Source organism: Myxocyprinus asiaticus, chromosome 18 (assembly GCF_019703515.2).
Source record: "Myxocyprinus asiaticus isolate MX2 ecotype Aquarium Trade chromosome 18, UBuf_Myxa_2, whole genome shotgun sequence".
In the NCBI taxonomy this organism is placed as follows: domain Eukaryota; kingdom Metazoa; phylum Chordata; class Actinopteri; order Cypriniformes; family Catostomidae; genus Myxocyprinus; species Myxocyprinus asiaticus.
Window position 1 is genome coordinate 47,507,357 of NC_059361.1, and position 23,708 is coordinate 47,531,064.

General features: G+C 41.3%; 1 protein-coding gene across 2 annotated transcripts in view; it reads left to right on the forward strand.

The window, feature by feature from the left end:
* LOC127456160 (tetraspanin-4-like) overlaps positions 1 to 23,708 on the forward strand; it is a 173,088-nt gene that overhangs the window by 88,529 nt on the left and 60,851 nt on the right. For both annotated transcript variants that reach the window (XM_051724506.1, XM_051724505.1), the window contains one exon: positions 3,522 to 3,713. In XM_051724506.1, coding sequence (XP_051580466.1) covers positions 3,522 to 3,713 — 192 coding nt within the window. The remainder of the gene's footprint in view (positions 1 to 3,521; positions 3,714 to 23,708) is intronic.

Below are 23,708 nucleotides of genomic sequence, written 5' to 3' on the forward strand. Positions count from 1 at the left end.
ACCGCGTCTCTGAGTGATGAACACGGCTGCTTTATCTCCAGCTATCGCGAACTCAGCTTTCGGGCTGTCACTTAATAATCTCTCTCTCTCTCTCTCTCACTAACCACACTGACACACACACACACTGATACACACACACCTTATGTGTTATAGGATTCTTTTTTATTTCCATATCTAATCATATCACTGTTTAGTTTGTAGTTGTAAGTCGGAAGTTTATTGACTGCATTGTATTAATTATTAATTGATATTACTGCATAAATAAACTTTGTTTATATTACAAAGAGAAGTGTTTTGGTTTGTTTTGCATATACCTGTGTCATGCTGACGGGATGTCAGTGCTCGGATTCAAACCTTCATTCATTGTTTTTTTTTTCCCGAAAATCGATATTCTTCGGATGTCGATTTTCCTAAGAAAACAATCTAATATTGAGACTGTTTTAATATTCGGTTATTAGTCCCTGATTTCAGGGTGGTGCCCCGTCAATGTTAATCCTTATTAATATTCTATTGATTTTTGATAATTGATAATTATCTTTGATTGAATTTGAATGATCAATAAGCTAGTTTTAATTTTAATGTTTCATCGATGTTAACAATTAACGATTATCTTTGATAAGTGTTGATTTTAAAGGATTAAAAAAAGCTAACATTGATTCTCATCAATGTTCTATTGATTTTAATAATTAATAATTATCTTTGATAATTATTAATTATTGCTAATAACCAAACTTGCTCCTAAACGTAGCACACTACATTTACTGGAGTCCCATATGAGGTTTTGAGTTAGATCCAATTAATTAATTTAAATATTGATTAATAACTACAGAAATAATTATTAATTATTTCTGATAGTAACACTGATCTAAACAACCAGTAAAGCCCTACACGCTCACCAGAATGCGTTTTTGTGTCAGCATCTTGAACGGGAGTCTGTGTAAAGCCCGGTTCAGTACTCGCAGGTCCAAGATTGGCCGCAACCCACCGCCTTTTTTCGGTACGATGAAGTAGGGGCTGTAAAACCCCTTCTTCATCTCGGCCAGAGGGACAGGTTCTATCGCACCCTTCCATAGGAGGGTGGCGATCTCCGCGTGCAAGGTAGCAGTGTTTTCGTCCTTCACCAAGGTGAAGTGGATACTGCTGAACCTGGGCAGACACCTGGCAAACTGAATCGCGTAGCTGAGTCGGACGGTCCGGACCAGCCATCACGACGGATTGGAAAGCGCAAGCCACACATCCAAGTTCCGCGCAAGGGGGATCAAAGGGACAACGTCATCGGATGTACCAGCAGGTGGGGCCTTGCGGCAGGGCGGAGCTCGAGGTGCCACACACTGTCATGGCCGTGAATCTAGGGACATTGAAGCACTTACCTGGTTCCTTGTGACCACCCCCGGAACAGCCTGGAACGGGGGAGGAAGATGCCTGTCCTCGCAAACCGTGGAGACTGTCACATCGGTGGTGGATATGTGCCACAGCTGGGCATGCTGGGGCGGGGAGACTGCCACTGGAACACCAATCCTGCAAGGGAAAAAAGATGGACGGTGGTTGTGATGACGTCCGTGCACGCCAGGGATGTGACCCAGGGAAGAAGGAAACCGCTCTTTTGCTAAACTGTTGGGTACCGTAGCCACTTGGGCGTGCGGCGAAATCAAATGAAAATGCAACAAAAGATTCTCCACCAGGCCCTCCACCGGGGGATGGAGTGGTCTTCTTACCAGCTCCAAGGCAGTGGGTTTCGTCGACACTGGGTCGCCCATCTCAGGGGCGCTTTGAAGCCTTTCGTGGGTTCTTGGCGGCCGGCCATGAGACGGGTGGCGTCTGCTTCCTGCGGTGGGCTCCACGCCGGGGCCGGGCTGAAGGGGTGGGCTGCGGCGGAGTCGGTGCAATCAACACAGGTGGACGCCCTTGGCGACGAGCAGATGGGGTACAGGATCTTGAGCCGTGCCAGGGCAGGATATGCTGGATAGCCTCCATCTGCTGCTTTACCTTCGAGAACTGCTGGGCAAAGTCCTTGATGGTGTCGCCGAATAGGCCAGCCTGGGAGATGGGGGCAGCAAGGAACCGTGTCTTGTCGGCCTCACCCATCTCGACCAGGTTGAGCCAAAGGTGGCACTCCTGGACCACTAATGTGGACATCGTCTGCCCAACAGAGACCGCGCCGTGACCTTCATCACTCGGAGAGCAAGGTCGGTCACCGAGCGCAGTTCCTGCATCAGATCAGCGGACTCATCTGGAAGCCCGATCGGGGCAGACGAGCATGCTGGGGAATGGGAGGTCCACGGGGGGATACTCGGCGGAGGCGGTCCCATTGAGGTCCCCAAATTACCCCCAGCCATGCTGGCCTCAAACCCGTAGGTAGAAGGACCAAGGCGGGGATCCGCTAGGACCGCAACATTGCCATGGTCATGTTCTCGCAGTGAGAACATGAACCATCCACGAACGCTGCTTCTGTGTGGGTCGCGCCCAGACAAGAAAGACAGCAATCGTGACCATCTGAAGTTGAGAAGTAACGACCGCAACCAGGAATAACACACAATCGGAAAGGCATCTTTAAAAAGACGCATCTTTAAAAAGACGTTCCGTGTGTGCCGCTCTTTTAGAGAAATATACACTTTCAGGAATATATACCGAAGCGCCCAGGGGCGTTCTCTGCAGTGCACCAGTGCAGAGTGGGGAGAAGCCACGAAATGCGCCGTCAGATTCAGCAGAGGTGAATGAACAGTCGTGAGAATTCAGCTCAGTGAGTATGACCGTTCGGCTCTGAAGAGAAAATCTGAATGAGTGGTTGCATACCAGCTCCTTTTATACCCGTATGTCCGGGGGAGTGGCATGCAAATACCACTTGCCAATTTTCATTGGCCTTTTATCAAAGACCAGAGGTGTCTCGGGCTCCCAAGAGTGACCCCTAGTGTTACTACATCGACACAACGTCGAGTGAGTGACAGATAGGGAAATATAATTGTGCCAACATATTAATTTATTTCATTACAAAACTAAAATTGTATTAATTTTTTTTTTTTTTAAATGGATGACTTGGACCGAATAATAAAAGATGTAAAATATAACATAGTTTTGATTTATTTTGGATTTTGTTTAGTCACAACACAATTCCTATAGTCCCATTTCTGTTCTTCCATAGTTTTGATGACTTTACTATCATCCTTAAATGTGAAAAATAATAATAATAAAGAATGAGTAAGTGACCCTAAACTTTTGACCGGTAGTGTATATGCACATCTCTCTCTCTCCAATGTGGACAAATCATTACAGTTGCATCTGCTAGGGAAAAAAGCCTAAGCTGGTCAGCTGCTCTCCCACCCTGACCTGCAGACATGTGCCCAAAAATACTCTAAAACCACCAAACAAAACCAAATCAGTCTAACTAATTTGGTGGCCAGGCTGGTTTCAGTTGTATTTTCAGCCAGAAGTACAATTTTAAAAATGGCATTTAAATGTTTGTTCTTAATTCCAGAGAGCCTGTGACCATTCAGTGTTTGTTATGTGTTTTTGCTCTCTCGCAGCTTGGCGGTTGTGGTATTCTTGGAGTGGGTATTTGGCTCGCCATCACGCAAGGAAACTTCGCCACGCTCTCGTCCTCTCTGCCGTCGCTGTCTGCCGCCAATCTGCTCATCATCCTCGGCAGCATCATCATGGTGATTGGCTGTCTGGGGTGTGTGGGCGCGGTCAAAGAGAACCGCCCATTACTCCTGAGTGTAAGTACATGATTATTATAATAAAACAAATACACTGAAAACAGCCACTAATGTGCTGCTGAACTAGATCAGAGAAAACATATAGTCATAACAGGGAAGGTTTTAATAATTTGCTAGCATTAAATATGTAATACTTAAAAATGTGAGTGCTCTGTTATGGAATATTAATGTAGTAAAGTATGCAGTCTTTTGAAACTACAGATTGTACAAACAAGCCAAAGTACAAAAACATTTCAGTTGTGATTTGATATATTTTGAGCTAAACATTCAGAACTGTGTTGGTGGTTGATGTTTAAAGATGCACTCTGTATCTTTTGCATCGTGTCATCTTAGACTTACACTGATACCTAGTGGCTTGGATGCAGCATCATTCAAAATCAATAGTTTTCAGTTTCAGATGAAATTGTAGAAATTCACTATTCACAGACAGCTATGATTACTTTAATCAGTGAGTGAAAGTGTAAAAAATAATAGGACGGTAACTGAGATTATGCGAACTCGTAGTATTCGGCAGGTCATGTGATTCTAACATGGCAGCCCCCATGTTCAAACCCTCTCAATGTAGAATAAAACAGCTTTTATAAGGTCACTGATATGACTGGAGTCTTCATCTCATGTGAGTGTTCACGTAAATGTAAAAGCAGCTAGAGGAACATTACTTATTAGGGTAAAAGGCCCAACAGCCTTGCACTGTAGTATGAATACAGAGGAAATAGAGCTTTGGCAAAAATTGTCACCATTGTAGAAATCACATTACTAATTACTTTTATGTTACTTTCTAACTTTTCACAGAAAAGTTAGTTTTTTTTTCTCAATCAATTCAAAATAATGTCTATTTTTGTTTGAATTCTACATAAATAATGCTATCTTAGAAATTTGTAACCCAAGTAATGTACTTTAAAGGAAGTAACTCTCTGTAATCTGTTTATTTGAATTTAAAATGTAATGTTTTACATGACAAAAATTACAGTAACCAATTACTTTGTAATCAGATTACACCCAACAATGATCACCATATTCAAATACTTTTAATATATCAAGATATTTTTAAAGGGGTCAAGACATACTCTTTTTTTTATATATATATATTTTATATATACAGTTGTGCTCAAAAGTTTGCATACCCTGACAGAAATTGTGAAATTTTGGCATTGATCTTGAAAATAAAGAAAAAAACTGCCTTTTATTTAAGGATAGTGATCATATGAAGCCATTTATTATCACATAGTTGTTTGGCTCCTTTTTAAATCATAATGATAACAGAAATCACCCAAATGGCCCTGATCAAAAATTTACATAGCCTTGAATGTTTGACCTTGTTACAGACACACAAGGTGACACACACAGGTTTAAATGGCAATTAAAGGTTAATTTCCCACACCTGTGGCTTTTTAAATTGCAATTAGTGTCTGTGTATAAATAGTCAATGAGTTTGTTAGCTCTCACGTGGATGCACTGAGCAGGCTAGATACTGAGCCATGGGGAGCAGAAAAGAACTGTCAATAGACCTGCGTAACAAGGTAATGGAACTTTATAAAGATGGAAATGGATATAAAAAGATATCCAAAGCCTTGAAAATGCCAGTCAGTACTGTTCAATCACTTATTAAGAAGTGGAAAATTTGGGGATCTCTTGATACCAAGCCAAGGTCAGGTAGACCAAGAAAGATTTCAGCCACAACTGCCAGAACAATTGTTCGGGATACAAAGAAAACCCCACAGGTAACCTCAGGAGAAATACAGGCTGCTCTGGAAAAAGACGTTGTGGTTGTTTCAAGGAGCACAATACGACGATACTTGAACAAAAATGAGCTGCATGGTCGAGTTCAAATCAAATCAAATCACTTTTATTGTCACACAACCATATACACAAGTGCAATAGTGTGTGAAATTCTTGGGTGCAGTTCCGAACAACATAGTAGTCGTGACAGTGATGAGACATATACCAATTTACAATAAACATCAGATTAACACAACACAATTTAAAATCTAATATACACATAATTACACATAACACAATATACAAATAATAACATACAATGTACAGTATACAATACACACAATATAGAATACACATTATACAATAAAAAAGTATATATAGTATATATAAAATGTACAGTAGGTTGTATTGTACTGTATTGACATTCAGGCTGTCGGTTGATAGTAAGTTGCCAGTGTGTTGTTAAGAGAGAATATAATTATAATATAATTTATGACAGTCCGGTGTGATATATAAGAGTAATAAAGTGCAGTGCTGATGTATTTTGATTGTGGGAGATCAAGAGTTCAAAAGTCTGATTGCTTGGGGGAAGAAGCTGTCATGAAGTCGGCTGGTACTGGTCCTGATGCTGCGATACTGCCTGCCTGATGGTAGCAGTGAGAACAGCCCATGGCCCGGGTGGCTGGAGTCTCTGATGATCCTCCGAGCTTTTTTCACACACCACCTGGTATATATGTCCTGGAGGGAGGGAAGCTCACCTCCGATGATGTGTCTGGCAGTTTGCACCACCCTTTGCAGGGCTTTGCGGTTGTGGGCAGTGCTATTGCTGTACCAGCCGGAGATGCAGCCAGTCAGGATGCTCTCTACAGTGCTGGTGTAGAACCGTGTGAGGATGTGGTGGTTCATTCCAAACATCATCAGCCATCTCAGGAAGAAGAGGCACTGGTGAGCCTTCTTCACAACGGCCTCATTGTGGATGGACCATGTGAATTCCAAAGTGATGTGGACACCGAGGAACTTGAAGCTTCTGACTCTCTACACTGGTGCTCCATTGATGGTGATGGGGCTGTGTTCTCTGTCTTTTCTCCTGAAGTCCATCACAAGCTCCTTTGTCTTGCTGACATTGAGGGAGAGGTTGTGCTTCTGACACTAGCATGTCAGAGTGTGCACTTCCTCTCTGTAGGCTGTTTCATCGTCAGTGATCAGACCTACCACCGTTGTATCATCAGCAAACTTAAAGATGGCATTGGAGCTATGTGTTGCCACACAGTCATGTGTGTACAGGGAATACAGGAGTGGGCTGAGAACACAGCCCTGTGGGGCTCCAGTGTTGAGGGTCAGTGATGAGGAGATGTTGCTGCCTATTCTAACCACCTGGCGTCTGCTTGACAGGAAGTCCAGGATCCAGCTGCACAGCGAGCTCTTTAAGCCAAGAGCCCAGAGTTTCACATCAAGCTTGGAGGGCACTATGGTGTTGAATGCTGAGCTGTAGTCTACAAACAGCATTCTCACATATGTGTTCCTTTTTTCCAGGTGGGAGAGAGCAGTGTGTAGTGCAGATGCAATGGCATCATCAGTGGAGCGGTTGTTGCGGTAAGCAAACTGCAATGGGTCCAGTGAGGGAGGCAGCACAGAGCAGATGTAATCTTTGATTAGTCTCTCAAAGCATTTGCTGATGATGGGGGCCAGAGCAACAGGACACCAGTCATTTAAGCAAGTGATTTTGGATTGCTTTGGTACAGGCACAATGGTAGATGTTTTAAAGCATGTGGGGACCACAGACAAGGAGAGGTAAAAGTTGAAAATGTCCATAAAAACACCAGCCAGTTGGTTCGCGCACGCTCTGATGACGCGGCCGGGAATGCCGTCTGGACCCGCGGCTTTACGGATATACACCCGTCGGAAGGATCGGGTTACATCCGCTACAGAGACGGAGAGTGAACTAACCTCTGTAGCTACGGCCGCGAGAGCTCTCTCCGCGAGGGCGGTGTTATTTCCCTCGAAACGAGCATAAAAAGTATTTAGCTCATCCAGGAGAGAGGCAGCGGTGTTCACGACAGAGTTTTTATTCCCTTTAAAGTCCGTGATGATATTAATTCCCTGCCACATGCTTCTAGAGTTGGTGTTGTTAAACTGTCCTGTACTGGTGTTTGGCTGCTCTGATAGTTTATGCTCCTCCGCGTTCCCGGAATTAAAAGCGGAGGTCCGCGCATCAAGTGATGCGCGAACATCGTTATTAATCCATGGCTTCTGGTTGGGGTAGATCCATATTATTTTGGTCGGAACAACATCCTCTACGCACTTTCTGATGAAGCACGTTACGCTATCAGCGTAAATCTCGATGTCGTCATCAGAGGCGGACCGGAACATCTCCTAGTCCACGTGATCAAAACAGTCTTGTAGCGTAGAATCTGATTGGTCCGACCAGCACTGGATCATTCTGAGGGTGGGTGCTTCGTGTTTCAGTTTCTGCTTGTAGGCAGAAGCAGAATGGAAGAGTGGTCCAATTTGCCAAATGGTGGGCGGAGGAGGGATTTGTAGCCATCCCGGAAGGGAAAGTAGCAATGGTCCAAAACCGGTCCCCTCGTGTGATGAAACTGATGTGTTGGTGGTATTTTTGTGCGATTGATTTGAAATTGGCTTTGTTAAAGTCCCCAGTCACAATGAATGTGGCCTCAGGGTGCGCAGTTTCCTGCTCACTTATACTGCCATACAGTTCCTTGAGTGCCTGGTCTGTGTCAGCTTGTGGCGGGATGTACACAGCAGCGATAATGACCGCTGTGAATTCCCTCGGTAGCCAGAATGGTTGACACAGAAGCATAAGAAATTCCAGATCAGGAGAGCAGAAAAACTTGATAGAATGTACGTTCCTCTGATCACACCAGGATTTGTTGATCATAAAACATACACCACCACCTCTGCTTTTATCTGAGAGGTCTTTCGCTCTGTCCGCTCAGTGCACAGAGAACCCCGCGGGTTCGGTGGCTGAATCTGGAATCTCAGCAGACATCCAAGTTTCCGTAAGGCAGATAATGCAGCAGTCCCTCGTCTCTCGTTGGAAAGATATCCGCACTCTCAGCTCGCAGAGCTTGTTGTCTAGAGACTGAACATCTGCCAGTAGAATACTGGGTAGCGGGGGTCGATTTGAGTGACGTCTTACTCTGATGAGAACGCTGGCTCTCCTTCCCCTTTTCCTTCTGCGTTTCCACGGCCGGGCTGTCCAGACAAAGGGCTCCACTGGCGTGTTTGTAAACAGCGGGTCGGCATTAAGGAATTTGAAGTCCGGTTTACGGTGTGCAATTGCAGAATCAATGTCCAAAAGTGTTTGTCTGTCATAGACAATAAGGCAGACAACATCCAAGACAAAAAACATAAGAACTGTAAACAAAACAAACAAAAAACTGCAATGTTGTGTCGGAGCTTTCATTTGAATAAGGGTATCAAGCTGCCTTTTGAGTATCACCTTGTTAACTGCCTAGCAAGCAAATTATCTATCTATCTATCTATCTATCTGATAGACTGAATGGTCTTATAATCTTTAAACTTTGAACTTTTAAAACTACTACTTAAACTTATAACTACTTCAAACTTAAAACCTTCAAACTTCAAGCTTTTACAACTACTTCAAACTTTCAGGCTAGGCTTTCTAGTTAGGTTGGTTTGAGAAAGCCAACCTACTGAAATCCTATTTAAACTTATTATTATTATTATTATTATTATTATTATTATTATTATTATTATTTTTCTGAGACTAAAATTTCACTAACGCCTCCTAGAGCTTTTAAGCTACATGCACCAAACTCGGCACATACCTTCAGAATAATCCCGAATAGTGTGCTATATCTTTTCTAACTGATCAGAATTATGGTATCCCAGTATCGGACTTCTGAATAGGCCTCATGTCTCTTTGACTTCCATTCAAGGTTTGAAACCTTTTTCCTGTAATAACTCCTTTAAAGGACTCAAGCTACATCCTATAACTCCACAACTCATACTTTCTATCTATCACTCCATCACTTTTTTTTATATCTTTACATCACTCTTTTTATTCTTTCTTTCACTCTATCACTTTAACACCCTAGCAACTGCATACAAGCTAGCAACCATTTAGTGCACCCTAGCAACCAAAACCAATTGACTGCCATTCAAAATGGCTTAGATATCTCCTGATCAGAATGTCCAACAGACATGAGAGTTGGCTTGTTTGAATTGGGTGAGCAATCAGTTGTCAAGTATCATCATGGAAACTACTTAGCCACACCCTAGCAACCATTTAGAGCACCCTAGCAACCAAGTTTCCGTAAGGCAGATAATGCAGCAGTCCCTCGTCTCTCATTGGAAAGAGATCCGCACTCTCAGCTCGCAGAGCTTGTTGTCTAGAGACTGAACATCTGCCAGTAGAATACTGGGTAGCGGGGGTCGATTTGAGCGAAGTCTTACTCTGATGAGAACGCTGGATCTTCTTCCCCATTTCCTTCTGCGTTTCCACGGCCAGGCTGTCCAGCCAAAGGGCTCCACTGGCGTGTTTGTAAACAGCGGGTCGGCATTAAGGAATTTGAAGTCCGGTTTACGGTGTGCAATTGCAGAATCAATGTCCAAAAGTGTTTGTCTGTCGTAGACAATAAGGCAGACAACATCCAAGACAAAAAACATAAGAAATGTAAACAAAACAAACAAAAAACTGCAATGTTGTGTAGGAGCTCGCAACGCATCAGCCATACTCGGCACCGTCTTGAGTCCAATGCGCCATCTTGAGTCCAACTTGAATCTACGTGTTCTATGTGTTTATTCTGCCTGTTGGCTGGGGTTATGTAATTTTGCCTCATAAAATTTGTGCAGAAGCACCGGACTTGAGCAATCTGATGGCAAAGTTGTTGCGGGGGCTCTCGTATGCGTACATGGACCTACTGAGTTTAGAGGGATTGACGCCAGTTGACGCTGTCGTAAGCGGGGTTAATGCGCACATTTTTCTTTTTTCTGTTTGTTTTGTTTGGGGGAAGTTCGGGGTTTGATTATTGCATTAATGGGGAATTGACAAAGCCAACATACTGATCTACTATATAAACTTATTATGTTGGCTTGGGAAATCCAACAGACTAATATTACATTTAAACTTATTATGTTGGCTTGAGAAAGTAACAAAGTAACAAATCACATATCTCTGCACCAGAAAACTGTACAGACATCTGAGTTGACTTATTTAGCTCAGGATGGCAAGTAGCCTAGCAACCAGATGGAACACCCTAACAGCCATGGAACAACACCAATATCTCTGCACCAGAACATCCTACTGTCATGGGGGTGGCATCTTTCAACTTGGGGCAGTTGGTGGGACATCGTGGTGATGAATTTTGCCACGGCAAGCACCACTCGCATTTTCTTCAGGAAATGTACCTATCTAGTTATTATTATTAGGTTGGTTTGAGAAAGCCAACATACTGAAATCCTATTTAAACTTATTAGGTTGGCTTGAGAAAGCCAACATACTGAAATCCTATTTAAACTTATTATTAGGTTGGCTTGAGAAAGCCAACATTCTGAAATCCTATTTAAACTTATTATTAGGTTGGCTTGAGAAAGCCAACCTACTGAAATTCTATATAAACTTAATATTATAATTATTATTATTATTATTATTAGGTTGGCTTGAGAAAGCCAACCTACTGAAATCCTATTTAAACTTATTATTATTAGGTTGACTTGAGAAAGCCAACCTACTGAAATACTATTTAAACTTATTATTATTATTATTATTATTATTATTATTATTTTATTCTGAGACTAAAATTTCTGACTCTTAACTCCTCCTAGAGCTTTTAAGCTACATGCATCAAACTTGGCACAGACCTTCAGACTAATCCCGAAAAGTGTGCTATATCTTTTCTAACTGATCGGAATTATGGTATTCCAGTATCGGACTTCCAAACAGGCCTCATGTCTCTTTGACTTCCATTCAAGGTATGAAAACTTTTTCCTGTAATAATTCCTTTAGAGGATTCAAGCTACATCCTATAACTCCACCACTCATACTTTCTATCTATCACTCCATCAGTTTCTTTTTAAATCTTTACATCACTCTTTTTATTCTTTCTTTCACTCTATCACTTTAACATCCTAGCAACTGCATACAACCTAGCAACCATTTAGTGCACCCTAGCAACCAAAACCAATTGACTGCCATTCAAAATGGCTTATATGGATATCTCCTGATCAGAATGTCCTACAGACATGAGAGTTGGCTTGTTTGAATTGGGTGAGCAATCAGTCTTCAAGTATCATCATGGAAACTACTTAGCCATGCCCTAGCAACCATTTAGAGCAACCTAGCAACCAAACACCATTGACTTCCATTCAAAATCACTAAGATGTGTATCTCAGGATCAGAATGTCGTAGAGACTTCCGGGTTGACTTATTTCACTCAGGACAGCAAGGAGCCTCATTAAGTATCACCTTGGTAACTGCCTAGCAACCAGATGGGGTTACCCTAGCAACCAAGTAACAAATCACATATCTCTGCACCAGAAAATCGTACAGACTTCCGGGTTGACTTATTTCACTAAGGATGGCAAGTAGCCATGTTAAGTATCACCTTGGTATCTGCCTAGCAACCATATGGGGTTACCCTAGCAACAAAGTAACAAATTACATATTTCTGCACCAGAACATCACAGACACTTTGGGTTGCTTTCATTTGAATAAGGGTATCAAGCTGCCTTTTGAGTATCACCATGGTAACTGCCTAGCAACCAGATGGGGTTACCCTTGCAACCAAGTAACATATCACATATCTCTGCACCAGAACATCATAAAGACTTCTGGTTTTGTTCATTGGACTCAGGGTTGCAAAAAGCCTTTCGAGTATCACCTTGATAACTGCCTAGCAACCACATGGGCTTACCATAGCAACCAAGTAACAAAACACATATCTCTGCACCAGAACATTGTAGACACTTCCGGTTTCGTTCATTGGACTCAGGGTAGCAAGAAGCCTTTTGCATAGCACCTTGGTAACTGCCTAGCAACCAGATAGGGTTACCCTAGCAACCAAGTAACAAATCACATATCTCTGCACCAGAACATCATAGAGACTTCGGGTTTCTTTCATTTGACTCAGGGTAGCAAGGAGCCTTTTCACTATCACCTTGGTAACTGCCTAGCAACCATATGGTGTTACCCTAGCAACCAAGTAACAAATCACATATTTCTGAAACAGAACATCATAGAGACTTCGGGTTGCTTTCATTGGACTCAGGGTAGCAAGGAGCCTTTTGAGTATCACCTTGTTAACTGCCTAGCAAGCAAATTATCTATCTATCTATCTATCTATCTATCTGTCTGATAGACTGAATGGTCTTATAATCTTTAAACTTTGAACTTTTAAAACTACTACTTAAACTTATAACTACTTCAAACTTAAAACCTTCAAACTTCAAGCTTTTACAACTACTTCAAACTTTCAGGCTAGGCTTTCTAGTTAGGTTAGTTTGAGAAAGCCAACCTACTGAAATCCTATTTAAACTTATTATTATTATTATTATTATTATTATTATTTTTCTGAGACTAAAATTTCACTAACGCCTCCTAGAGCTTTTAAGCTACATGCACCAAACTCGGCACATACCTTCAGAATAATCCCGAATAGTGTGCTATATCTTTTCTAACTGATCAGAATTATGGTATCCCAGTATCGGACTTCTGAATAGGCCTCATGTCTCTTTGACTTCCATTCAAGGTTTGAAACCTTTTTCCTGTAATAACTCCTTTAAAGGACTCAAGCTACATCCTATAACTCCACAACTCATACTTTCTATCTATCACTCCATCACTTTTTTTATATCTTTACATCACTCTTTTTATTCTTTCTTTCACTCTATCACTTTAACACCCTAGCAACTGCATACAAGCTAGCAACCATTTAGTGCACCCTAACAACCAAAACCAATTGACTGCCATTCAAAACGGATTAGATATCTCCTGATCAGAATGTCCTACAGACATGAGAGTTGGCTTGTTTGAATTGGGTGAGCAATCAGTTGTCAAGTATCATCATGGAAACTACTTAGCCACGCCCTAGCAACCATTTAGAGCACCCTAGCAACCAAACCCCTTTGACTTCCATTCAAAAAGGCTGAGTGTGATATCTTCAGATCAGAATGTCCTACAGACATGAGATTTGGGTGAGCAATCAGTTGTCAAGTATCATCATGGAAATTACTTAGCCACGCCCTAGCAACCATTTAGAGCACTCTAACAACCAAAAAAACATGATATTTGGCTTGTTTGAATTGGGTGAGCAATCAGTCTTCAAGTATCATCATGGAAATTACTTAGCCATGCCCTAGCAACCATTTAGAGCACTCTAGCAACCAAACACCATTGACTTCAATTCAAAATCACTAAGAGATCCTGATCTCAGGAACAGAAAATCGTAGAGACTTCTGGGTTGACTTATTTCACTCAGGATAGCAAGGAGCCTTGTTAAGTATCACTCTGGTAACTGCCTAGCAATGACATGGGGTTATCCTAGCAACCAAGTAACAAATCACATATCTCTGCACCAGAACATAGTAGAGACTTCTGGGTTGACTTATTTCACTCAGGATAGCAAGGAGCCTTGTTAAGTATCACTCTGGTAACTGCCTAGCAATGACATGGGGTTATCCTAGCAACCAAGTAACAAATCACATATCTCTGCACCAGAACATAGTAGAGACTTCTGGGTTGACTTATTTCACTCAGGATAGCAAGGAGCCTTGTTAAGTATCACCTTGGAAACTGCCCACCAACCAGATGGGGTTACCCTAGCAACCAAGTAACAAATCACATATCTCTGCACCAGAAAATTGTAGAGACTTCTGGGTTGACTTATTTCACTCAGGATAGCAAGGAGCCATGTTAAGTATTACCTTGGTAACTGCCTAGCAACCAGATGGGGTTACCCTAGCAACCAAGTAACAAATCACATATCTCTGCACCAGAACAATGTAAAGATTTCTGGTTTCATTCATTGGACTCAGGGTAGCAAGGATCCTTTTGAGCATCACCCTGCTAACTGCCTAGCAACCAAATTAGCTCACCCTAGCAACCAGGTAGAAAACACATCTATCTATCTGTCTATTTATCTATCTATCTATCTGTTTATCTGAGGGTCATTCTCTATCTATCTATCTATCTATCTGTCTGTCTGTCTGTCTATCTGTCTGATAGACTGAATGGTCTTATGATCTTTAAACTTTGAACTTTTAAAACTACTACTTAAACTTATAACTACTTCAAACATTCAGGCTAGGCTTTCTCAAGCCAACCTAAAGTTTGTCCACAAACATTTCAATCCAGTTATAGTTATTGTTTTGAGACAAAAAATTTTAAATCTAACTCCTCCTAGAGCTTTTAAGCTACATGCACCAAACTCGGCACAGACCTTCAGACTAATCCCGAATAGTGTGCTTTATCTCTTCTAATTGATCAGACTTATGGTTTTCCCATAGCGGACGATCATAAATCAGAAAAATACCATACATTTACACTGATGGAATGTTCAGGTGAGCCACGACTATTCAAACTCCAACTGTCAAAATTCAAATCTGAGCCACCAACAGAAGGCTTTAACATGCTTTAGGCTGATCTTCTATCAAATCTCTATTTCTATCTGTCTCTTAATATGCTGAGGGCCACTCTATTGAATCTTTATTTCTATCAAATTCAATCAAACTTTATTTAAATTACTATTTTTACAGTATTGCCATATCAATGCAATATTTGTCTTTATCTGTTTTTTTCAATTTATAAATTTTCCTCCCTCTCTCTGTCATATCTATCTATCTGTCTATCTGTCTGTCTCTCTGTCTGTCTATCATTTAGTGCACCCTAGCAACCAAAACCCATTGACTGCCATTCAAAATGGCTTAGATGGATATGAGAGTTGGCTTGTTTGAATTGGGTGAGCAATCGGTCTTCAAGTATCATAATGGAAACTACTTAGGCACACCCTAGCAACCATTTAGAGCACCCTAGCAACCAAATCCCTTTGACTTCCATTCAAAAAGGCTGAGTGTGATATCTTCAGATCAGAATGTCCTACAGACATGAGAGCTGGCTTGTTTGAATTGGGTGAGCAATCTGTCTTAAAGTATCATCATGGAAACTACTTAGCCACGCCCTAGCAACCATTTAGACCACCCTAGCAACCAAACACCATTGACTTCCATACAAAATCACTAAGATGGGTATCTCAGGATCAGAATGTCGTAGAGACTTCGGGTTGACTTATTTCACTTAGGATAGCAAGGAGTCACGTTAAGTAACTTGGTAACTGCCAAGTAACCACATGTGCTTACCCTAGCAAGCAAGTAACAAAACACATATCTCTGCACCAGAAAATTGTAGAGACTTCCGAGTTGACTTATTTCACTCAGGATAGCAAGGAGCCTCATTAAGTATCACTTTGGTAACTGCCTAGCAACCACATGGGGTTACCCTAGTAACCAAGTAACAAATCACATATCTCTGCACCAGAAAATCATTAGAGACTTCCAGGTTGACTTATTTCATTCAGTATAACAAAGAGCCTTGTTAAATATCATCTTGGTAACTGCCTAGCAACCATATAGGGTTACCCTAGCAACCAAGTAACAAATCACATATCTCTTCACCAAAATATTGTAGGGACTTCCGGGTTGACTTATTTCACTCTGGATGGCAAGGAGCCATATTAAGTATCACCTTGGTAAGTGCCTAGCAATCAGATGGGGTTACCCTAGTAACCAAGTAACAAATCACATATCTTTGCGTCAGAACATTGTAGAGACTTTTGGTTTTGTTCATTTGATTCAGGGTAGCAAGGAGCCTTTTCAGTATCACCTTGGTAACTGCCTAGCAACCAAATGGGGTTACCCTAGCAACCAATTTGCCATTCAGAAAAACAAGCAAGGGGTAGGGTTGCATAGGACTTCTTGCAGCTGGCTGTCTATCTGTATGATGTTCCTTTTGTCTGTCTGACTGTAAGACCTTCAAACTTCCAACTCTTCAAACTATTTTAAACTTTCAGACAAGGCTTTGTCAAGCCAACATAAAGTTTGTCTTCAAACTTTACTATCTAGTTCTTCTTCTTCTTCTTCTTCTTCTTCTGAGCCAAAATTTAAACAGTATCTCCTCCTAGAGCTTTAAAGCTACAACCACCAAACTTGGGTCAGACCTTCAGACTGTTCTGACTCAGGTTTATATATCTTTTCTAACTGATCAGACTTCTGCTATTCCTGTATCGGACTCCCGAACAGGACTGATTTTAAATTGACTCTCATTCAAGGTGTGAAAACTTTTCCCTGTAATAACCCATTTAGAGGACTCAATCTACTTACTATCACTCCACCACTCATACTTTCTATCTATCACTCCATCACTCTCTTTTCTATCTTTCCATCACTCCACTCTTTTTATTCTTTCTTTCACTCCATCTCTTTAACACCCTAGCAACTGCATACAACCTAGCAACCATTTAGTGCACCCTAGCAACCAAAACCCATTCACTGCCATATCAGATGGATATCTCCTGATCAGACTGTCCTACAGATATGAGAGTTGGCTTGTTTGAATATGGTGAGCAATCAGTCTTCAAGTATCATCATGGAAACTTACCAATTTCCCTGATCCAGCTAGATGTAAAATGTTTTGCAAAAATGTTGGCTATCCGATTAAGTAAAGTTATGAGTATATGTATCTCTTATACATATAGATCAGGTGGGGTTTATTAGGAGCCGCATCTCTTCTGACAACATTAGGTGTTTCATCAATATCATGTGGTCAGTGGCGAATGATCAGACTCCGGGCGCTGCCATCTCACTTGACGCTGAAAAGGCGTTTGATATGGTAGAAAGGGATTCTCTTTATAAGATTTTGAAAATATATGGGTTTCGGGAGTACATTTATTGGTTGGATTAAGTTACTTTATAGACACCCTGTAGCAGTGGTACAATCAAATGGATTAATTTCAGATTATTGTACTTTGAATAGGGGCACTCGGCAGGGTTGTCCTCTTTCCCCATTATTGTTCTGTCTTGCCCTGGAACCATTAGCAGCTGCGATAAGAAAAGAGGAGGATTTTACAGGGGTGGTGGTGGGAGGTATGGCGCATAAACTTTTGCTTTACGCGATTATATTTTATTATTCGTCTCTGACCCTACTAGATCTATGCCTTGCCTCCACAGAATTATTTATTTATTTATTTATTTATTAGTTTTTAGTTTGAACAGAATTTATTTGGGAAAACACCTTCAGTGCAGGTAGAACATAATATTTTTTCTCCTTAATTAAATTCATTTGTTTAAGAAACTGTCCCATATCAGAGAGATGCTTTGTTTCATGTAGTTAAGAAGTAACTCAAGATTGGATTTCCATTTTTTGCTAGCTCCACTAATAGGAACACAGGTCATTCAATCACAGTACAAAGGTAAGATGCAAGTCAGAAGCCTGAAAAGATCAACTCAAAGCCAGTTTGCCTTTCCTTCTCACAATAAGAAACTAACTTTACATAATGATTTACTTTTCCAATAGTCCTTCAAACTGAATAACCAAGCTTTCCTAATCCATGGCCAAATTGACTGCTGTGTATATCTAAACTGATTTTTGAGTTTATGGCTATGTTCGGAATTAAAAGGATAGTTCATCCAAAAGTGAAAATTCTCTCATCATTTACTCACTTTTATGCCATACCAGATGTGTATGACTTTCTGTCTTCTGATGAACACAAATTAAGATTTTAGAAGAATACAAGAATACATACATATGTGTTGCGCCTCATGTATTCAGATATAAGACAAAGGCAGGCCTAACACAGTTGTAAAAAGCCTGACTGAGGCCCACACACAAAGTCATAAATCTTACTGATAAAAATCGCGCCAAAATCAAACAAAGGGAGTCCAAAACAGACTACAAATCCCATGAAGCCTTGCTCACTAAAGGATCGAACTCTCAACTCCTATTGGATGAGGCACACGACAGAACGCCCCTCAACCATGACGTCATCAGGAGTAGAAATACCTCTGAGATCCATCTGGGCATTGCTTCCAGCAACTTTGCTCGCCATGTGTAGACGCAGCTCATCTCTGCTCTCAGGTGTAGCCTCGTGGCACAAGAAAGTAACGTCCGACTTGAAACTGTGGCCATACAATCTCCATCTCACTGGATGAGTTGAGATTTCTCCGTGTTCCACCGAACACTCTAACGGATCCGAAGGAGACTGCCGAGCAATCCGCATCTTCATCTGTTTGCCTGCAGAAGTGAAGAGAAAAAAAGATTTTTCTTCCCTCTTCAATAAAGTCGACGTCGCCGCTGATTTCTCCGCCAGCCCACCGAGAATCAGCAGCTGTACTGCCCGCCGACAGAGCGAGGAAACGGCCTCCTGTCATCACCCGAGCCTCGAGGAAACGAGTCGGAGTCAAATGACGGATGAACACACATTCTACCTGCGTCCTCATGCGATTCAAGTAAGAGGTTTACGTCTGGGCAGATATAGAATATTATAGTGTGTTATTCTTGTGTATCAAGGTTATTGCTTGTACAGTTTATGGACCGCTCATTGCGGTCTGCTCATTGCTGCTAATAATACTCAAGGTATTACTGTAATGTACTGTTATCACGAATGAGATCTGCTGTGTTGTAGTCCAACCACATTGGACTGTTGTGTATTTCCACCATCGCGGGTGAGACCGGCACACTGAGTTTATCCATTAAAGAACTAAAGACCGCGGGATGGTTTACGAGCCATCCACCACGTCTCTGAGTGATAAACTAACAGCTGCTTTCTCTACCACAATCGCGAAACCGGCTTTGGTGCCGCCACTTTATTCTCTCTCTCTCTCGTACTTACCACAAACATTCTCGCACACACTTTTGGCTAATAGATAACTTCGTGATAAAGCTCAGCTTTGTCCCTAAGTTATCGTACAAGCGGAGACATACGGTAAATGGGCAGACGCCATTAACCGGCTTCTCTCCACCCACATTCGCAGCCATATTCTCTGGCCGGAAATCTCACGTGATGTACTCTCCACGAGAGTCACGTCCGCCATTTTGTGCACGTCACTCCTTACACACACACACCCACACACACACACACCTTCCTCTCATGTGTTATAGGCTTATTTTGGTTACCATATCTAATCATGTCACTGTTTAGTTTGTAGTTGTAAGTCGGAAGTTTATTGACTGCATTGTATTGATTATTAATTTATATTACTGCATAAATAAATTTTGTTATATTTCAAAGAGAAGTGTTTTGGTTTGTTTTGCATACATCTGTGTCAAATGCTGGCAGGGGATGTCAGTGCTCGGATTCAAGCCTTCATTGTTTCCTTTTGAATGTCGATTTTCTTAAGAGAACAATCTAATATTGAGACTGTTATACTGTCTGGTTATTAGTCCCTGATTCCAGGGTGGTGCCACGGCGATATTAATCCTTAATTAATATTCTATTGATTTTGATAATTGATAATTCACTTTGATGATTGTTGAATTTGAAGGATCAATAAGCTAGTGTTAATTCTAATCAATGTTCCATTGATTTTAATAATTAATGATTATCTTTGATAATAATTAATATTCTATTGAATTTGATGGTTATCTTTGATTGTTGATGTGAAGGATTAAAAGAGCTAACATTGATTCAAATCAATGTTCTATTGATTTTAATAATTTATAATTATTGCTAATAACCAAACCCACTCCCGAACGTAGCACACTACATTTACTGGTGCGCCGTATGAGGCTTTAATGAGTTAGATTCTATTATTTAATTTAAATATTAATTAATAATTAAAGAAATAATTACTAATTATTTCTGATAGTAACACTGATCTAAACAACCAGTAGAACCTACATATGCATATACACACATAATAATCATACTCACTTAAAAACTATACTACAGTTTTCTCTCCACACCCCACCCGAGAGCCCCCAAAAATTCCAAATACCTGCCCCATTTACGGACAAACAAATCTAAATCACCCCATCTTCCCAATGACACCTTCTTATAAGCCACTACCCTCCCCATCTCCATGCACCACTCCGGATATGGGGGCACACCAGCTGACCTCCAACCCCTCAAAATAACCTGCCTGGTGATCATCACACAGGTCAGAACCCAGTTCTCTATATGGCCATCCCCCACATCGATGGCCGCTCCATCACCCAGAACACAAAGTCTGGGGCAAAACGAAACCCGAGTGCCCACCACATCGCACACAAAATTCTGAAACGTCGACCAGAATTTCTGGATCTCGACACAACACCAATAAACATAGGCCATGTCTCCATCCTCCGATTGGCATCTCCAGCAGGTGGGTGTGTCTTTAAGACCAAGCCTATACAGTCTAGAGGGGGTCCAATAAAATCTATGCTAATTGTATAAGACACACCCTTGCATCTCTAGATGCAGACTTAACGTTTTTAAGAATCTTAGCCCAAACTCCTTCCTCCAATGCCAAGTTGAAATCTTTCTCCCATACTCTATTGAGAGAAGTTAAGGCTCCGTGCCCCAGACTCTGAATAAACTGGGAGTAGTACACTGATGCCTCATGACCATTTCCAAAAGCCGCAATCACCTCTCCCAAAGCATCTGCCTCCTTAGAGTGGTGTGTGCTACTCCCAAAAATAGTACAAAGCAGGTGGCGCAGTTGTAAACACCTATAAAACTGAGGTCTGTAGATCCCAAAATGTTGGACCAAGTTTTCAAACGATCTCAACACTCTAATTTCATATAGATCACCGAGTGTAGCAACCCCCTCACAATCCACTCTGGCCAGCAGAAAGGGGACTTGCCAATACACAATCTTGGGTTCTGTCATATGCTCAAGGCAACATTTAAATAAGTGTCCAATTTAAACAATCTGGACACTTTAGTCCATGCCAAGTGTAATTGCGAAATAACGGGGTGTAACTTAACCTTTCTGATTAGTTTGATAGAGATGCTTTGTAATGGCGAAAAGGGCAAGAACTGCCTGTTCAATAACAAACCAGGGAGGGGCTCTCTCAGGTGGAAGTGAAAAAAGAGCCAAATGTCTGAGAGTGAACGCATAGTAATAAAACAAAATCTTGGGTAGGCCTAGCCCACCTTTGTCTATCGGCCTATGTAACTTATTAAAATGTAATCTGGGATGTTTACTATTCCAAATAAGTACTTCGCTATGCTATCAAATTGCTTGAAATAAGAGAGGGGGACATCTACAGGGAGAGATTGTAGCAGGTAGTTAAATTTTGGAATACAATTCATTTTAATAACATTAACCTTCCCAATCATCGATAAATGTAATGAAGCCCACCTGCCCACATCGCTCAAACCTTTTTAATAAAAGATCAAAATTAACACTAACTAAATCAGACAAATTTGCTGGGAATAAAATCCCCAAATACCGTTACTGGACAGTATGCTGTCAGAGCCAAAGCTTCGGATTTAGACCAATTGACTTTGTATCCTGAGAACTTGGAAAAGGAATTAATAATTATGTGGAGGCAAGGCATAGATCTAGTAGGTTCAGAGACAAATAATAAAATATAATCTGCTTAAAGCAGAAGTTTATGCACCACACCTCCCGCAACCACCCCTGGAAAATCATCCTCCTTTCTCATTGTGGCTGCTAATGGTTCCAGGGCAAGACAGAACAATAATGGGGAAAGAGAGCAACCCTGCCGAGTGCCCCTATCCAGAGTAAAATAATCTGAAATTAATCCATTTGTTTGTACCGCTGCTACAGGGTGTCTATAAAATAACTTAATCCAACCAATAAATGTACTCCCGAACCCATACATTTCCAAAATCTTTAAAAGATAATCCCATTCTACCATATCAAATGCCTTTTCGGCGTCAAGTGAGATGGCAGCAACTGATAATTCATTACTGACCACATGATATTGATGAGACGCCTGATGTTATCAGAAGAGCTGCGGCCCCAAATAAACCCCACCTGATCTATATGTATAAGAGATGTCATAACCTTACTTAATCAGTTAGCCAACATTTTTGACAACATTTTTACATCTAGTTGAATCAGGGAGATTGGACGGTTACTTTTACACTCGCTTGGATCTATGTCCTTTTTAAGAATCAGACTGATCCGGGCTTGTGTCATGGTTGGAGGAAGCTTTCCATTCTTTAATGATTCAGTATAAACTTCTAACAAAAGTGGAGCCAATTCTGTAGCATAGGATCTAAAAAATTCTGCGGCAAAACCATCTGGCCCCGGAGCCTTGCCAGTAGGTAGGGACTTAATTACCTCATCAAGCTCCTCCAAGGTTATCTCTGAATCAAGAGAGTTTTTTTGCTCAGTCTTCAGTTTAGGAAGATCTAATGGTTCCACAAAGTTTCTAATATCTTCATCAGTAGACGAAGACGAGGAACTATAAAGATCAAGATAGAACTCTTTAAAGGCATTATTAATATCAATGGCTGAGGTAAAAATTTCACCACTAGCAGATGGTGGGAATGATAGAAAGAAACTAGCCAAAAAAAATCTTCCCTGCTTTGTCCCCCGACTCAAAGTAAAGTCTTGCCCTGAATAACCAAAACTTCACTTTCTGTGACAAAATAGTATTATATCTATATTTCGGTTCCTCGGATGGTCAAGAGTCAATTCACTTGGAGGCCGCATAAAAGTATATCCCATGATTTACACAGCCTGCCAACTTTATAAAAGATATCCTTTGTGTGGGCATGTAGATATTTTGCGGTCATCCGTAGTGTCTAATCTCAATCTGCCCAGGAACTTCATTGTAAAAGTGAACTTCCGTCAATGCAAAAGTTTCTTTAAGGAAAAGTGTTAATCCACAAAACAAAACAAGCTCCAGTCGCTCAGCGAAGCCAACGTAAAAAGAAACAAAAATGGTGCCCAGCTTCCTCCGAAAGTCAATCCACTCACAAGAAAAACACCCAACCATTGTTTCAATAAAAGACATTGCCTGATTGGGACATGTAAATACTTTGCTGCCGTCCTTGGTGTTTATTCTCAGTTTGGCCAGAAACATCAGAGCAAAAGTGATCTTCTGCTGATGTAAGAGTTTCTTGCATTCCTTCAACCGATCGCGTTTACCTCTTGTCGAGTTCGCAAGTCCGGGAACAAGAAAATATTGTGATTCTTCGAAGAAAGCTTTCCTTTGCTCCTCGCCTGGTGCAACACGAGATCTTTATTGGATGATCTCAGAAATTTGGCCAGAATCGATCGGGGCCTTTCTCCCTCAGCAGATCTGTGAGCTAGGACTCTGTGAGCTCGCTCAATTTCCAGCTT